A 16,490-nucleotide genomic window follows, 5' to 3' on the forward strand; every position below is an offset into this window, starting at 1 on the left:
CATCATTGAAGAAAAGCAGAAAAATTAAAGGCCCCAAGTGGCTTCCTTGAGGGATTCCTGACGTAGACATGAACGAAGCAGTCTGACAATCACCAATAACGACCTTCAATTCTCGACCTGTCAGATATGATCGAAACCATTGCAAAAACCTGCCATTGATTCCAAACCTGTCTAGTTTGGCGATTGCTATGTCATGGTTCACCATATCAAAGGCTGCAGTTAGGTCCGTGTATATCACATCTGTTTGATTACGGCGAACCATACTATCCATTATATAGGAAGTAAGGCAAATAAGGTTGGATGCAGTTGATCGCCCTGGCATAAATCCGTGTTGATCCTCGCTCAGTTGCTGCTGACAATGAGCCTTCAGGGGTTCCATAATAACCAATTCAAACAGCTTCGAGACGGCACATAGGGATGTGATTCCACGGTAATTATTGACGTCACGTTTATCGCCCTTTTTGTACACTGGGTACATGTGAGCAATCTTCCAGCAAGATGGGAAAACACCGCTGCTAATCGATGCCCGAAAGATGAAAAGAAGCGGAGTAACTAGAACGTCAATGTGCTTTTTTAGAACAAAACATCACAGAACTATTTTTACTGATAAGAAACTATGTGTAAAAATAATTCTGCGATGTTTTGTGACAAGTTTGATAATAATTTTGTCTTTTGAAATCAGCTGATTCATAAATTGTGGGTGATTCAACTGCGTGGGGTCACTGTACTATTAAGAACAAAGCATGCTGTATTTTCTTGGTTTTCATGTGTATCTGAGAATTCACTCGCAAAAATGCTTCGTTCATCTTTTGGAATAAATGAATGATATTTTTTTGTTCCAGGAATTGGAACAAGATTAGAAAATCTCTCCTGAAATAATTTTTCAGCCTCTGAATAGTCATTTTCAGTTGCATAGATGAATTCCCAATCTTTTTTAAATTGGTCTTTCACCTTTTGCGACACAGCCCAGTCAAAAAATTGTTTGGCGTCATTAATTTCCGCTGACTTTCTAATACTAGCATCTCTAGCCATTCGCTTAATATTGCCACCGATACCATCACATGGACCTTTTCCATGTGAGGTTGGGAAAAAGTGCCATTCTGCTCTAATTTTAAAATCATTTTCATGGTTGCATACATTTTTGAAATTTGATTTATTTTTGTACTGCTCTCCGCAACCATCAGAAAGATAAATTATTTTTTCAAGCTCAGGAAATTTATTTTTCAATCTTGAAATTAGTTTTGTTTGAAAAGCATAAACTGATGTCGTGTTATGCTTTTTTTGTCAGCAATTACAACAAAATTTAAGACTTCGATCGAAGATTTGTCTTTGTAATAAATTACAAATGGATGTATTGTTACTTGAGGTCGTACAAAGTAATGGCTTTGAATGGAATCTTGTATCACGCACGAATAATTTTCCGCGAAATCCATCTGGCACATTATTTCTTTGTTTTCAACTAGTGATTCCTTTTTAGCTCTTATAAATTTATTTTGTTTATCTACTTTGAATTGATGCACAAGAAACTTCTCTGTGTTCTCTCTTTGTTGATAATTTCACAACGAGGAGAAATAATCCAAAAACAATACTTAACTTCTTCAACGTTGTTTTCATCTAAGCGATTGGCAACAAAATCTAATTTCTTTAATTTACAATCCTCACAGGACCTCAAGTAACAATCATCTGTACTATCTGGACATATCATTTGACTAGTCAAAAAGGTGTTAAGTTTTTTTTCTGTATTATGAACTTCAAAGCAATTAGTTTTTTTCAATGCATCAACCATGAATTTCATATTCTCATGTATCATGCAAACACAAACATTCATGGCCGATGAATCCTTTGTATAAACACATTGTTTTGGTTTAAGTTTCCAGAACGATGTGAATGAGACAGATTCCTGTTCACTCTTACAGGTTTCCAAATATTGTTTATATAAAGTATCCAAAGGGTCAAGCAAAAGGCATTTTTGAACATTTTGGCGCACTCCATTGGGTAACTTAATAGATATGGTATCTTTCAAGCCAGGAAATGGCCGACTGATATCATCCCTTAGGTAAAAATTTGAAACTATGTCTTGGACATCTGATCCATGCGAGGGTCGTCCTACTTTTGAAAGTGGTTGAATCCCTAAATTGTATTTTTTTGATTCAGTTATAACGTGTTGAGACACGTCAACATGAGCTTTAACTTTGGCATATGACCAATTCCTAGGTAGTAATTTTAGAAGTTCAATTTGCTTGTCAGGTTCGGCTTTTGTAACAGCTGAGTTCAAATTTAATAAAACGGAATTAAAATCCTCTGTAACATCGACAATATTAGGCGGAAACCAAGTCTTTATTTTACTCAAAATTTGATTGAACATTTCGTCCATAGAAGCATTGCGATAGTTACTACTAGAAGCATCCAAACGTGAAGATTTTACTTGAAAAGAAATTTCCAAGAATTTAGCAAGCTCTTGTATTTTTTGTACATTATTTATAGAACCAACTGACTCACCCAAAGAAGGAGTTTCCTTTGGCGACGCCAACGAAGATAGTGGTGAAACTTGTTCCTCAAACGCCATTGCTTCTGGAACAGGGATGAGAAAAGTACTGGAGCAAACATTTACCGCCTCTACATTTACATCTTTCTACACGACCATCAAAATCCAAAGCAAACCATGACGGTTCAAAACAAAAAACGTCACGGCTCTTCAAAAAATGTAATCTTCTTCTTCCTAACGTTTTTCAACTCCGAATGCGAAATGACTCGAGCACAGTGGTGACACGATTTTTGCGGTTTTCGGGGTTTTGCATTTTTGCTCGATAAAGGCAGTATGAAATTGAACTTGTTTATATGTATCGTAACGGAATGATTGTGGTCTTTCTGTTAGAGCTAATAGATTTCAATTAGTTGAAAACACAAGCGAAATATTAGCGATTGAATGATTTAACACTTTTTTCAATCATTCAGCTTGGAATGGCTGCCCGAAAATGGTCATAGTGGAGAGACAAAAACAGTCAAGCAGTGTGTGAACCGTTGGCAGCGCAACGCCTGATGGTATTGATGCTGCTGCTGCTTTGTGTTTTGGTGGAATGGCAGAATCGATGAACTGTGGTGAATTGTGGTCACAGTTCCCAAGACTGTTCTGGAATATCCGTTACGAGAGCCTTCTGGTCACCGGTAATGGAGCACTTCACGCAAATTTTCATCTTTTCCGTAATCCACCGAACTCCATTCGAATGAAGCTTACTGATGAGGCCTTGGCTGATCGATCGTAGATTTGTCCTTACTGATTTGTGGCCGTCCAGTCCGAAGGGGTTACAGCATAAAGAATTGTATTCGTAATATTGAACTTTGTCCATTTCAACAGCTTCGGGAAAACTTTTTTCACTTTACAAAAAATAATAACGAGGAATATACAGCTGATAGACAACACTTGCACTTTCTCACTGCTCTTTGTTAGTTTTTGGTAAACTTATGATTCTCAAGCCATTTCAACGCTTTAAACTTGAATTGGTAAATACCTATTTGTCATATTGTCTACCCATTTATTTAACTGTCAATTTTGTAGTTACCTAACAGGAATAAAATGCCTACATTCTGATTGAAGAAAACTTTGTTTCTATGTACCGTCGGATGGGGCTACTTTTGATTCCAGGGGCTACTTTGGACACTCACCTTTTGTATTTATTAGCAGCGTAAATATTAATCTGAGCTATTTTGTGTCTTCAGCACTTTTATTAACCAATATATGCTCTACCACTAGGCATGATGTTTTCTTGGAACAACATCAACAATAACAGGATAAACAAGAAAACATTTCAAAAAAGCCCGAATAAATATTCACAAGGTATAAAACATTGGCTATACAAACATTGTTTGAATTTTACCCATGTCTTGGAAACTTATTGGGAGCATCACAAAACTATCGAATCGTCATGTTTCATGAAAATCTTGTGATTTGTTTTGCTTAAAATTGTTGTTTTATTAAAATAATTGATCAAAGGTCTTATTTTTGCGACTTTAATTTTATTATAATGTTTTGGTTTGTGTATTTTACAACTTAAAAAAATAAAATAAATGTTTGTAAAAGTGAACAGACATAAAACGCATATATTTCAATACGTACCAATGCCAAATTCACAACATAATCTCTTAAACACAATTTTTCGTCATAATTTACATGAATTTGTAGTACAGAACAGTTGCATCCTTCAAATGCCTAAATTAAACTACTCTTAAGCCAGCTCTAAACTGCTTAGAAGCTAAAAGCATATTACAAAAGCAAACTTACTTCTTTACGATCATGCTAAACTTTATTTCATAGATTGCGTTTTTAATGAAAATAACTTACTGGTATTAAATTAGTTACCGGTATTAATGTGATTCTTCAACATATCGTTCATATAACAGTAAGAATAGAAAAAAAAGAGTTTTTGTACATAACTCATTTATCATCGCAGTACCTAGTAGTTACGTCGTTCGTTTATGTCAACTTGAAAATCGAGCATTCGTAACTGATAGTTCCATTTAAGAGGAAGTTGAAAATTTAAGTTTCATATTGCAAACTGAGAATAGTGAATGGCATGTTTCGTTGAAATTTGATATATATGTATAATTGATTCTAGCTTTGCAATTTTCTACATTAAGTTTATCAATGAAAAACGTTCCAAAACATCACAGTGGACGACAATTTATTGAATCAGTTTGAAAGTTATAAAAAAAATCATTTCATTAGCAAATTGTGAAAATGTCCAAAGTAGCCCCTTTTTTGTCTTGAAGGACACGCTTTTTTCGCTATTCAAGCATTTTTGTTATTTCTTGATGGATTTGCCTCATATTTTGCACATTTGTTACGTACATATACAACTTAAATATAGGCAAAAATTATCAACATCAATCCATAATTCTAAGAGTTACAAATGCTCAAAGTTAAAGAATGTGGAAATAATGTCAAAAGAAGCCCCGTTTGACGGTAGTTTCGTTCTTAAGAAATTTTGTTTATGAACTTATAAATTTGTAAATATATGGTTTAAACAGCTCATCCTAGCAATATTTGATCATGTTTTAGGAACGAAAAATGAGCGTATTGAAAAAATATTGTAGGATTGGATCTTATTGATCGCTCTTTTCAAATATACTTTGTTTGAAAGCTGGAATAGCTAATCGGGTTTTCATTATTTGTTTTCATAAACAGTGAAAAATGTCCTGGAAAACTGATTCCATTTCAAAAATTTCATATTTTTGAGATAATTTGAATCCGGTTCGACAAGTCATGATGAGTCTTGAGTCATGATTTTTAAACGAAAAGTACATCCTAAAAGTTACCAGAATTGAAGTTTATAAAGTTTCTTTCTTAAAAATATTTTATTAAAAAATTTCCGCGAGTTTGGGCATAGATTTTCCAGCTTTTCTTTATGAATTTCCCCAACGGTGGAAAATTTTGTGGAAAACTTTTTCCAGTTCATATATTTTTTTGATTTCTGAGAAAAAAAACTTAAATTTTCATATAAAAACTTTGTTTCTACAATGTTTCGTTCTTGAGTTATGATTTTTCAAAGAAAAGTCTTATATGGCACATCTGGACATTTTTCACAAAATTGGCCATAACTCAAAAACGAAAAAAAAGTGCATTCGCAAAATTTCAGTGATTAAAGCTTATAAAATTACCTTCTCGAAAATATTTTTTTGAAAATTTTCCACGAGTTCGGGCATAGTTTTTCCGGCTTTTCTTTACAAATTTCCCCAACGGTGGAAAATTTTGTGGAAAACTTTTTCCAGTTCATATTTTTTTTTGGATTTTTGAGAAAATTTGCTTAAATTTTCATATAAAAACTTTGTTTCTACGATGCTTCGTTCTTGAGTTATGATTTTTCAAAGTAAGTAGTGTCAAGGGAAAACAAAAAATTTCCACCTGAGTTTTCCGGAAAAATAGGCGACCCTGAATTTTTCTCAATTTTTTTTTATTCATATTTCCATGAGCCCTGCCTGTGGAAAAAGTTTCATGAAAATCTGAGACCCTTCGGCCCAAACTCGTACGGTAATAAAAAAAAAATCCCCTACTCCGTGATTGACCAGAGCAATCAAAGTTGCACAGAGATTTAATGAATGGGGCTCACTATTCCTCAATGTGCACAAATAGAGAGTTCACATTTTAAAAGTCAATAACGGCGCCGGCCACGTGTTTACGATTATCGGGAAAGGAAATAATATTAGTTAGACAACCATTGTTACTAGAGACCGAAGAATCTTCTGCATCTCTACAGTTGTCATGCAAAGGATTTTGGGTTAGTGGAATATGCTAAGGATCTGGGAGTTACCTTTGGTTGGTGATGTGATCCATGATATATTCACGCCTAATCGGATTCGCGATATTATTCGATAAACGCATTGTACGCCGAACAAGAGCAAGCAATAAGATCAAAAGATCAAACATTACTAACGCGATCCGCGCACTATCTCATCGTGCTACACGAGCGACGCGCAACACGGTCGATCCTGCTCACATCACCTACCCCCGCAGGACAAAGTTACACGACCAAAGGATCAAACACTACTAACGCGATCCGCGACACTATGTCATCGTGTTGCGCGAGCGACACGCAACACGGATGATCCTGCACTGAGCCAAAAATTACGTACGAATTTTATGAGAAAACGCTTGTGACTTTTTCCATAAGATTCTTATGAAACACAAAACATTCGATATTCACAAGAAAGTCTTGTCGGTATCATTAGAGATCTTATGAAAGTCTATATTTTCCAAAATTCAAAGAGCGATTCTTTAAATACATAATGGTCCCAAAGAATTCCATAATTGATATCTATGATCCTTCATAAGAGTATCTTATGATATTGTAGCCATTTATATTATGAACGCAATGATCGATGAAATTTCACAAGGTTTTCTTATGAATCTCATTAGCTGCTTCTTATGTCTTTATTCCATTAGAAATTCGTATGAAATTCTTACGTATTTTTTTGATAGGAAGTCGACTCTTTCACAAGTGTTACTAATCATTGGCATACGCACGCTTATCGTGAATATTATGTTATTACCATCGCTCCTCGAAATTCATAAGATCTTCGTATGAAATTCTTACGAAAATTGTACTCTTTTGTAATTATATCTAAATTCGTATGAAATTCTTACGTGTTTTTTTGATAGGAAGTCGACTCTTTCACAAGTGTTACTAATCATTGGCATACGCACGCTTATCGTGAATATTATGTTATTACCATCGCTCCTCGAAATTCATAAGATCTTCGTATGAAATTCTTACGAAAATTGTACTCTTTTGTAATTATATCTGTATGAGTAATATTTCATAAGTCTTTTGTGGAATTTTATAAGATTCTCGAATGAAAAACAAAATACTTCTTATGTCTACATTCCATAAGAAAATCTTGTGTACCTCATACGTTCCATTTCCTCAGTGTGCTCACATATAACCCACCCCCGCAGGGAAAAGTGACGCGACCCTCTACCCTCTCCTATATTGACACTTTCTGGACACTTCTGGGGAATCTTCGTTGATTTTTATTTGTTTTCGAACAAATTTGTGGAAAAAACATGATCTAGTCGCCCGGATAGTACGATAGGAGTGACGTCACATGTTTACAACCAAATCCGATTTACACTAGTAAAGAGCCTGCCTTGTTAATTTTTATGCCGTGGGTAAAATCATATTGGTGGTGGTGCGGTTACTTCAATGTTATGGATTTTACTCAGGTGGTACAGATGATTGATGCATGCCACTAGTTCTCTCTTTTATTCTCCCGCTGTTCTTATGTAGCGCAAATAGCGACGTCACTATTTGCGCTGCATAAGAACAGCGGGAGAATGAAATAGAGAACTAGTGGCACGCATCAATGATCTACGCCATCTGAGTAAAATCCATCACATTGCGGTTACTTGGATGGTGGCATAAATGTCAGTGAATACCCAAATTTTTATTTTCGATCTAAATATCATTTTTCGTTATCTACAATCGTTCTAAACACGTTTTGGGCAATGATTTATTTTTATTCGCAAATTTGTGAATTTTGATTTTTGATTTTTATAATTTTATTTTTGAACATCCCTATCCTTTTTCATTTTTTCTTGAAGCCTCTTCTGGTTACTGATTTTTGGCAATAATAAAAAAATAAATTTTCACGGTACTTTTAGAAATATTAAGTTTTAATTTTGTTTCTGGAATTATTTTTATTTTCCGTGTAATTAACGGAAAAACAGGTTTGAAATTATTTTAATGCCACCAAGCTCTTCTTCTGTGATAGGTTGATTGTAGAAAATTATAAAGTTTCGATTTTTATATTACACGTTAAATGAACCCCAGGCATTTGTAGGTTATATACAAATACAATTTTTCAAACAATTGTTCAAAAATACAAAAAAGTTTCAAAAGTCATAAAAATCTTTCCTTATATGTATGTTATAAGTCAAGGTTTAAGCCAAAAATAAAATCACTTTGATTTCCGAGTTACGAAAAAATACACAAAATTCCAAAGTGTACCCCGTCTAAAGGCGGGGTTGGGTATTAGAAGGTTAAGTATGGGGCTCTGCACTGTTTTGATTTTGTATAGGATTTTGACGTTTACTGGCCTTGTTGTTTACTAATTTCATGGCAGAGTGAAAGAGAGAGGATGATTTTTGTGCAGAGCCCCATAGCGATTATCACGCTCAATGGTATGGGTGCCCTAGTGTAGATGTGGTTGCGAAACTTTGAGGAAAACAGTATGCAACAACCCCCAGAATCCGGGTGTAAATTTTTCAAATTGTGAAATATCTTACCGCCTTTGGTGTTCCCGCATTTGATATTTGCATTTCAAACGCACACAGCAATATACACGCTTACTCGGATGTACCCATTAATGGGTACTTTCGTACCCATTTTCAACTAAAGTGGTTTAACCCATTTAATGAGTAAAGCCGATTTACTCATTAAAGAGTATTCCGCAGCAACTTCTAAACATAGGTATTTTTCACTCTTGATAGGTTTCGAATAAATGGGTAAAAAAACCTCATCTTTTGTCGATTTCACTCTATATTCAGGTGGAGTTTTTCCCAAATTGTTAAAATAAAACATCAACGAATGCAACTGAAACAATACATGTTTTATTTGAAATATTATGTCGACACATTAACACAATCATAATTTTATTAGTAGCGTGAAATGATCTATTTAAATTAGCCAATGGAGATCAATCTATAGACAACAGCTAACCTTTTACAGGACACTTTCCCGATACTCTTCCTCGCTAAGTGCAACCTTGCACATCGGGCATCGGCTTCGGAGATTGCTGGGCCACATCCAAAATCGTTCTAGAATGAAAACGATGAAAATAATTACCCTTTGACCAGAACAAAACCCGTTCCAGAAACTACTTACCTTGAAAATATATTTTAAATATGTTTGCCAGCAGAATTCAGGATTAGAACGCAATATTTAGTCTACAAAAAACGACACCGCAAAGTTAACTTCAAAATGACGATGCTGCTCGTCAAAGTATCATGCGTATTATGTACCCATCATTGGTAAACGAATGGGAACTTCATTATGGGCATTAAGTACCCTTCTTATGACATTAGAAAAATAGTATTTTTAAAATACCCTTTTTCTGACAATTCAGTACTGGCCATGAAAATGGATACATGGAACCCATTTAAAGGGTACTTCTGAGTTAGCGTGTATGCATTTTGATGAGTATGGAAAGCGTGTGCAAGTTTCATTGAGGAAAACAAAAATAAACTGTGTATAAAGAGCGTATGTTAGTGTTCGTGTGATCAAATGTCACTAAGCTCTATGGACCTATGCACGAGTTCATTATTTGACGTTTTAGCGGTGCCGTGTTATCTATGCGGCCATGGCAACGAGTGAATATGGCACCGCTCAAACGTCAAACTGGTGAACTCGTGCACTGGTCCATAGTGAGCATGATTTTTTTTGTTCCCGATATTAGAACACACAAAAATAATACCTACTAATCCAGTTCCGCTCACAAGGTCTTGTTGTTTATCATATGAAAAACTATTTAAATACATAAAAATAATGTCAGAAGGCTTTATTTGGAAGTTGTTGATGTTGCTAGACGATATCCTTGCGTAAAAGATTGCATTTTACACGAAAAATTAGTTTTATACTGAGCGGTAATGGGGGCATTTGCGGCTACTGGTACTTTGATGGTATTCGGAACAAACATTCGAGACCACTTCCTCGAAGAGTCCTAAGTTCGATCGCTAATTTAAATGTTTTTAAAACTTATTCACCTTTTCCGCAAACACAGCTTCCGGGGTAATCTTGATCATTATCTTTCTGAAAAAAGTGCTTTGCTTTAAATATTGACATTTTTGTAACATACAAATGAATTAGGCGTACTCATATCATCACAAATAAAAATACGACCGATTAAGATCCATTCGATCATTTTAATTCATAATATAGACGGAAAAGTTAAACAAATATACATATTTGTAATTGGTCTTGTGAATGTAATGTTATTTACATGTGGTGTCCATTCATTTTTTTTTAAATTTCTTTATTAGTATTATTCCAAACATTACATTCATTTCTTATATCTAGGTGTTCTGTGTTATTAGACATAATCTATAATCACGGATTCAAATTTTACTTCACATTTTGGAATTGCAATGCTTCTGGCTTCAACAATGGAATTTGTTAAAGTTTCAAGAGCATTGTCAATATCAAGCTTTGTTTGTAAAGGAATATTAACATTAAGATTAGAATCAATAAATGTTTCATATATATTCCAGTCGGCTCGAAAATAATTGAAAGTAGAGCTGATAGGATTGAGGGTCGCTTCATGGGATATTTGAAATGTAACAGGGACATGATCAGAATCAAAATCAGCATGAGTAATCAGTTGGCTACAAAGATGACTAGAGTCGGTTGAGACCAAATCAATCGTAGATGGATTTCTAGAAGAGGAAAAACATGTAGGGCTATCAGGGTATTGAATTGAGAAATATCCTGAAGAGCACTCATCAAATAAAATTCTGCCGTTTGAATTACTTTGAGAATTATTCCATGATCGATGTTTGGCATTAAAGTCACCAATGACAAAAAAAATTGACTTATTGCGAGTCAATTTTCGCAATTCAGTTTGGAGCAAATTAACTTGCTGTCCAGAGCATTGAAAAGGCAAATAGGCAGCTATGAAAGTATATTTACCAAGTTGTGTTTCAACTGAAACGCCTAAAGTTTCAAAAACTTTAGTTTCAAATGACGAAAACAGTTGATGTTTTATACGCCTATGAATGATGATTGCAACACCCCCACATGCCCCATCAAGTCGATCATTACGATAAACAAAAAAGTTAGGATCTCTTATGAGTTTAGATCCAGGTTTCAAATACGTTTCATTAATAATTGCTATATGCACGTTATTAACAGTAGAAAATTAAACAGCTCGTCCTCTTTACCATTCAGAGAACGAGCATTCCAATTTAAAATATTCCAATAACAATCTGATTTGTAAATTTTACACCTACTTAGACTGCTTCAGTCATAGCGGTGGCTTTGAACATTGCATCAATCATTAGATTTAATTGTTCAGTTAGAAAATTAAAATCAGAGGCAGACATATCACTTGAAGTGGGTACATTATCTGATGAATTCCCATTCGAATTTTCGGTAGACGAAGAGGCGGAGTAGATGTTACCTGTGGCGGTTTTTTCCATTTGATTTGAAACAAGTAGAATGGGTTCTCATAGTACGAATAGGGGAGGAGTTCAAATTACCTGCTACGATATCGGCAAAGGATTTACCGTGGGTAGATACATTCGAAATTAAAAGATTCGAACGGCTACCTGACGGATTAAAATAAGTTTGTGAATGAGCATGATTATGATCTTCCTGATGGGTATTCGGGTTCGATACTCTACCAGGCAAATTCCGGAAACGACCGTTATCGTAACGAAAATTATCTTTTATCTGCCTGGCACGGGCCCATGACCCCACTTATGGCACCGACGGCACTGAGTGGAGTTCTGGTAATTTCCTCCAGGTTTCTGAAAATGTTCCCATGTCACACGGACATCGAACAAAAGTTTTGCTTTTTCTAAAGCTTTAATATTATTTAGTTTTTTTTTTGTTAAAGTGAACTCAATAATATTCTTGAGAAAGCCCTTTCCGAACAATGCCAGATTGGGTTCTTTTTTTCATGATGATTACTTGGACTGGGGAAAATTCAAGTACCGTAATCCGGGGTAACATTGATCAGTTTTTGCGATATTTCTTAAATTTTTCATTTTAAAATGCAAATGTTGCAAGTTTTATATTTTTAAAACAAGTACTGGCACCCACCGCTCATGACTATATACTGTATTTTGATTTCCAAAAGATTTAAGTATGTTTAAATAAATGTTTTGAGTGGGTTTTTGATTTAGCCGATATGGGGTAACATTGATCACCCATGTTAACAAAGTTCGGTAATATTCAAAATATCGTTACTTACTAAAATCATGGCTCCTGAAGCCGAATATGAAGACCAAACTCTTGCAAGTCATGTACTTTTTGAGTAATTAAAAAAAAAAACACTTTGAACTGCGGAAAACGCCTAAAGGTAGGCAATTTCCTAAGAAAATTGTGCATTCTCAGTAGCAGTTCGTTAATGTTGCCTAATTGAATAAACTTATGACAAATTTGACAACGGAATCGTTTTCGGCGATGCCATTTTTAGTAACAACCGCATTTTCTGTGCTCACATCATTTGCAGAACTCACGTGAGACATGAATCTTCGGTAGTGTCATCTATAATGATAAAAAACATTGATTCAAAAAGTTGACAAATTTAGGTATGAACTAAATGCAATTTTCGCACAAACCTCAATTTTTATTAGCTCATGAATGTTAAAAAGAGAGGCACCATTCATGCTTTGGATATGTTCCATCAATAAAAGATGATTCGAACTTTTTACGAGAAGGGTCATACCGATCAATGTTGCCCGCTGATCAATGTTACCCCGGATTACGGTATATCATTTATTCCATTTTTGATCTCTTCAGGTGACTTATAATCACTTGAGAGGCCTTTCAAGACAACTTTGAACAAACGTTCAGTTTTGTCGTCATAAGTTGTGCTTCTTCTCTTCAAGATGTCTGAGAAGAAGTTCACGATCTTTAAAAGTTTCCGGCAAAACGCGACAGTCTCCTTTCTTTGCGATTTGGAAGGAAACCTTGATTCCCCTAATGGAGTTCAAGATCTTCAATGCCTGAATCCCCCAAATTCGGAACAACTGACCACGATAGATAGCACTCTTTGCTTCCTCACTTGAATCAAAGAGCCTGGGCTAGAGGCTGCTTCAATTTGGTGTTCGGAAAATTTGTCTAGGGCATAGAACTGATTGCTCATTTCGATACAATTATTCATTTCACCCTTGGAAGAAAGTTCGCATTCCGGGGAAGCGTACTTTCTTTCATTCTTGCCACGTTTAGTGGCAGTTTTTAATCCCACTTTTTTGAAAGGAAGTTGCGCATTCAGAGATTCACCCTTAGTTGTTGATACCATGTTTAGTTAATAAACGAAAGAAGACGTGACCTCCTAAGAGGTTTTTTTCCCAAGACGGTGTACAAGAAGGATTACCACCGTTAGCTTTCGCCAACGGGTCCAACGAAAAATCGGGTCCAAACAAGGATCGTAAAGGGATCAATAGTAGAAAAAATAGTACTGAAAAGTACTGTTTTAGTAGCACTGAAAAGTTCCGTTTTTAATTTTAACACTGAAAAATACTGTTTATGTAGCACTGAAAAGTACTGTTTTATTGCTTTAGGTAGTTTTTAAGAAAACTTCCAAGAGCAGAGAGAATTCGTGTACGCACAGCACGAAGGTACGATGCGCACTGAGAAACTTCTCTTATTAAGTCTTGAAATATAGACTCATGAAGGTTTCACTGTACTTTTAATTCAACAAAATCTATTTGAATTGAGGAATATCAAAAATATATCGAAGTTTGAAGTTCGATCCAGAAAATACTTATCAGGAACGGCTATCAATATCCTATAAAAAAAAAAAACAAAATTTGATATCATTTAGATAAAACTTTAAAGTCAGATTCTGCCTGGAAACCCCAACGTTTTAAAAGTGTTTTGATTAAAGCAAATGCAAATACTTCTCGTTAATTGCAATTTCGTTCCACGATAAGTTGTTTGCAAACCCAATTACTTATGCTGTCATTTACACCATCTCTCATTTCTCCTCTTATATTTCCCTCTTTTCAGGACCTCATCATGACATAATTTTCCAATTATACTTGAACACAAAATGAAGCTACCAGAAACACGAATAGCATCGCTGGCGCTATTCGTTGTTCAAGTGATATCTCTTTGGAGATGTGTCAGCGGCTATATGGTGATTGTCAGTGAAAACGACGAACCAAATAGAATCGTGTTCAATGCATCGGTTTACAAACTAGGATCCGAGAGGCACTACAAAATCAACACACATAAATCTGCACACTTTGTTCATCATTTGCTCAAAGTTGATCCAACCAATGGACAAATCCGCCTAAGGAAACGTTTAACATGCGACGGAATTTATTACCCTAATTTGTTCACATTTTACGTTGATTCTACCTCAAACCGGCTTCGGAGTATAGACTATTACAGTTTACCACTACGTATATTTATTGCTGGGACCAATTGTACAGATGATTCTGTAGCAGAAAGTTTTAGACACTTTTTTGAAGAAGATGATACTGGATATAATAGGCGACGCAAACGAGCGAATGAAGTGCATGATAATCGCCTATACGGACAATATACTGGAAATAATCTCCACAGTTACTATCGCGAATTTCCATGGTTAGGGTCGCCAATAACAAATTATACCTCCTTCCAAGATGGAGACATATTATTTGATAGCACGGAAAAGAACGCATACCGTCATAATATAATTGTTCGTAAAAAGCGAGGTCTAATTGACCCACCGGACCAACGCATACACCGAAAAATTAATGATGCTCGACAGTGGATTTCGGAAACCTATGCATCCTATGCCATTCATACCACCGATAAATGGAACCAAATATGCCTGAAAAAGTCACAATTCATCAATTCTATCAACTCGTTCTTACCGAAAACAGTACAACAATACTGCTCAGTGAAATACTTAGATGTGAATGATGGCCGTTTCAAAATAGAATCGAAATCTGCTGACTTAGTGGCTAGCGATGATTTATGCATAGCGGAATCTTACTGGAAGGTAGCGATTACATTCAATGTAAAATGTAATCGCAAAGATATTGTAGATGCCGATCACAGACTAAAAGTTGTCTACCATCACCAAGAGCTGAATGATACAGATATTGCTAAGCGTGTCAAGCGAGAACTGCGCAATCAAAGCCCGTACTTTGAGCAAGCACTTTACGTTGCATCCGTGCTGGAAGAACAACTACCGGGAGCGTCCGTAACGACCGTCCGAGCACGTGATCCCGAAGATTCTCCTGTTGTTTATTCGATGGTTTCACTATTAGATTCGCGTTCACAATCCATGTTCAAAGTAGATTCACGAACAGGAATCGTAACAACTGCGGCAAGCCTTGATCGAGAACTAATGGATGTCCACTATTTTCGCGTTATTGCAACAGACGACAGTTTCCCACCACGCTCTGGAACGACTACGCTACAGGTCAACGTTCTGGATTGCAATGACCACACTCCTTCGTTCGAATCTGAAGAATTTCTAGCCAGTATTCGTGAAGGTGTCAGTGTCGGTTCAACAGTTATCACCATCAGAGCTACCGATCAAGATATCGGTAAAAATGCAGATATTGAATACGCCATATTAAGTATCAATGGGGATGGATCTGCGACGAACGGACAAGATGAACAATCTTTTCGAATCGATGCTCGAAGCGGTACCATATCAACACGAAGTGCGTTAGATCGTGAAACATCGGAAATGTATAAATTGATAGTATCTGCTTCCGATATGGCTACATTGCAAACGGAACGGCGATCGGCGACGGCAACGGTGATAGTGAAAATTCTCGATGACAATGATAATTACCCACAGTTTAGTGAAAGGACATATACAGTTCAAGTTAGCGAGGACCAATGGACTAACGAAAACAATGTTATCACACATATACAAGCCACAGATGCTGATCAAGGAAATAATGCTGCTATACGGTAAGTGTGCCACATCGACAATCAGAAGGATTTATATCACCTAACAAAAGGAATTACTCAGAAACTGTTGTTTGTTTAAAAAAGATTTAAGGTACCACAAGTACCGCAAGTGGGTTATGGAAATCGTATAGTTGAGATTCTTCAAATTCTAAAGACTTTAAATTGAAATAAATGAGGTAATGTATATTTATTAGCGTGACTCCCACCAAATAAAGCGCTATGCTGAAATTGATTTTTATGTAAAGTTGAAGAAAAAAATACAGCAACAGTTTTTGAAAAACGTATTCCTACTTTTCACTTGCCGCACAAATGGTGTTTGAACAATAAATTGAAAAACTAACACTTATATTTAGG

At 35.6% G+C, this 16,490-nt stretch overlaps 1 protein-coding gene across 7 annotated transcripts in view; it reads left to right on the top strand.

The window, feature by feature from the left end:
* LOC5572042 (protocadherin-like wing polarity protein stan) overlaps window positions 1-16,490 on the top strand; it is a 62,101-nt gene that overhangs the window by 20,342 nt on the left and 25,269 nt on the right. For 6 of the 7 annotated variants that reach the window (XM_021844228.1, XM_021844227.1, XM_021844223.1 and 3 more), the window contains one exon: window positions 14,226-16,136. In XM_021844228.1, the coding sequence (XP_021699920.1) occupies window positions 14,269-16,136 (1,868 nt within the window). In that variant the 5' untranslated portion in view covers window positions 14,226-14,268. The remainder of the gene's footprint in view (window positions 1-14,225; window positions 16,137-16,490) is intronic. The other variant, XM_021844226.1, reaches the window with a different exon arrangement.

This window comes from Aedes aegypti, chromosome 2 (assembly GCF_002204515.2).
Source record: "Aedes aegypti strain LVP_AGWG chromosome 2, AaegL5.0 Primary Assembly, whole genome shotgun sequence".
NCBI classification, from domain to species: domain Eukaryota; kingdom Metazoa; phylum Arthropoda; class Insecta; order Diptera; family Culicidae; genus Aedes; species Aedes aegypti.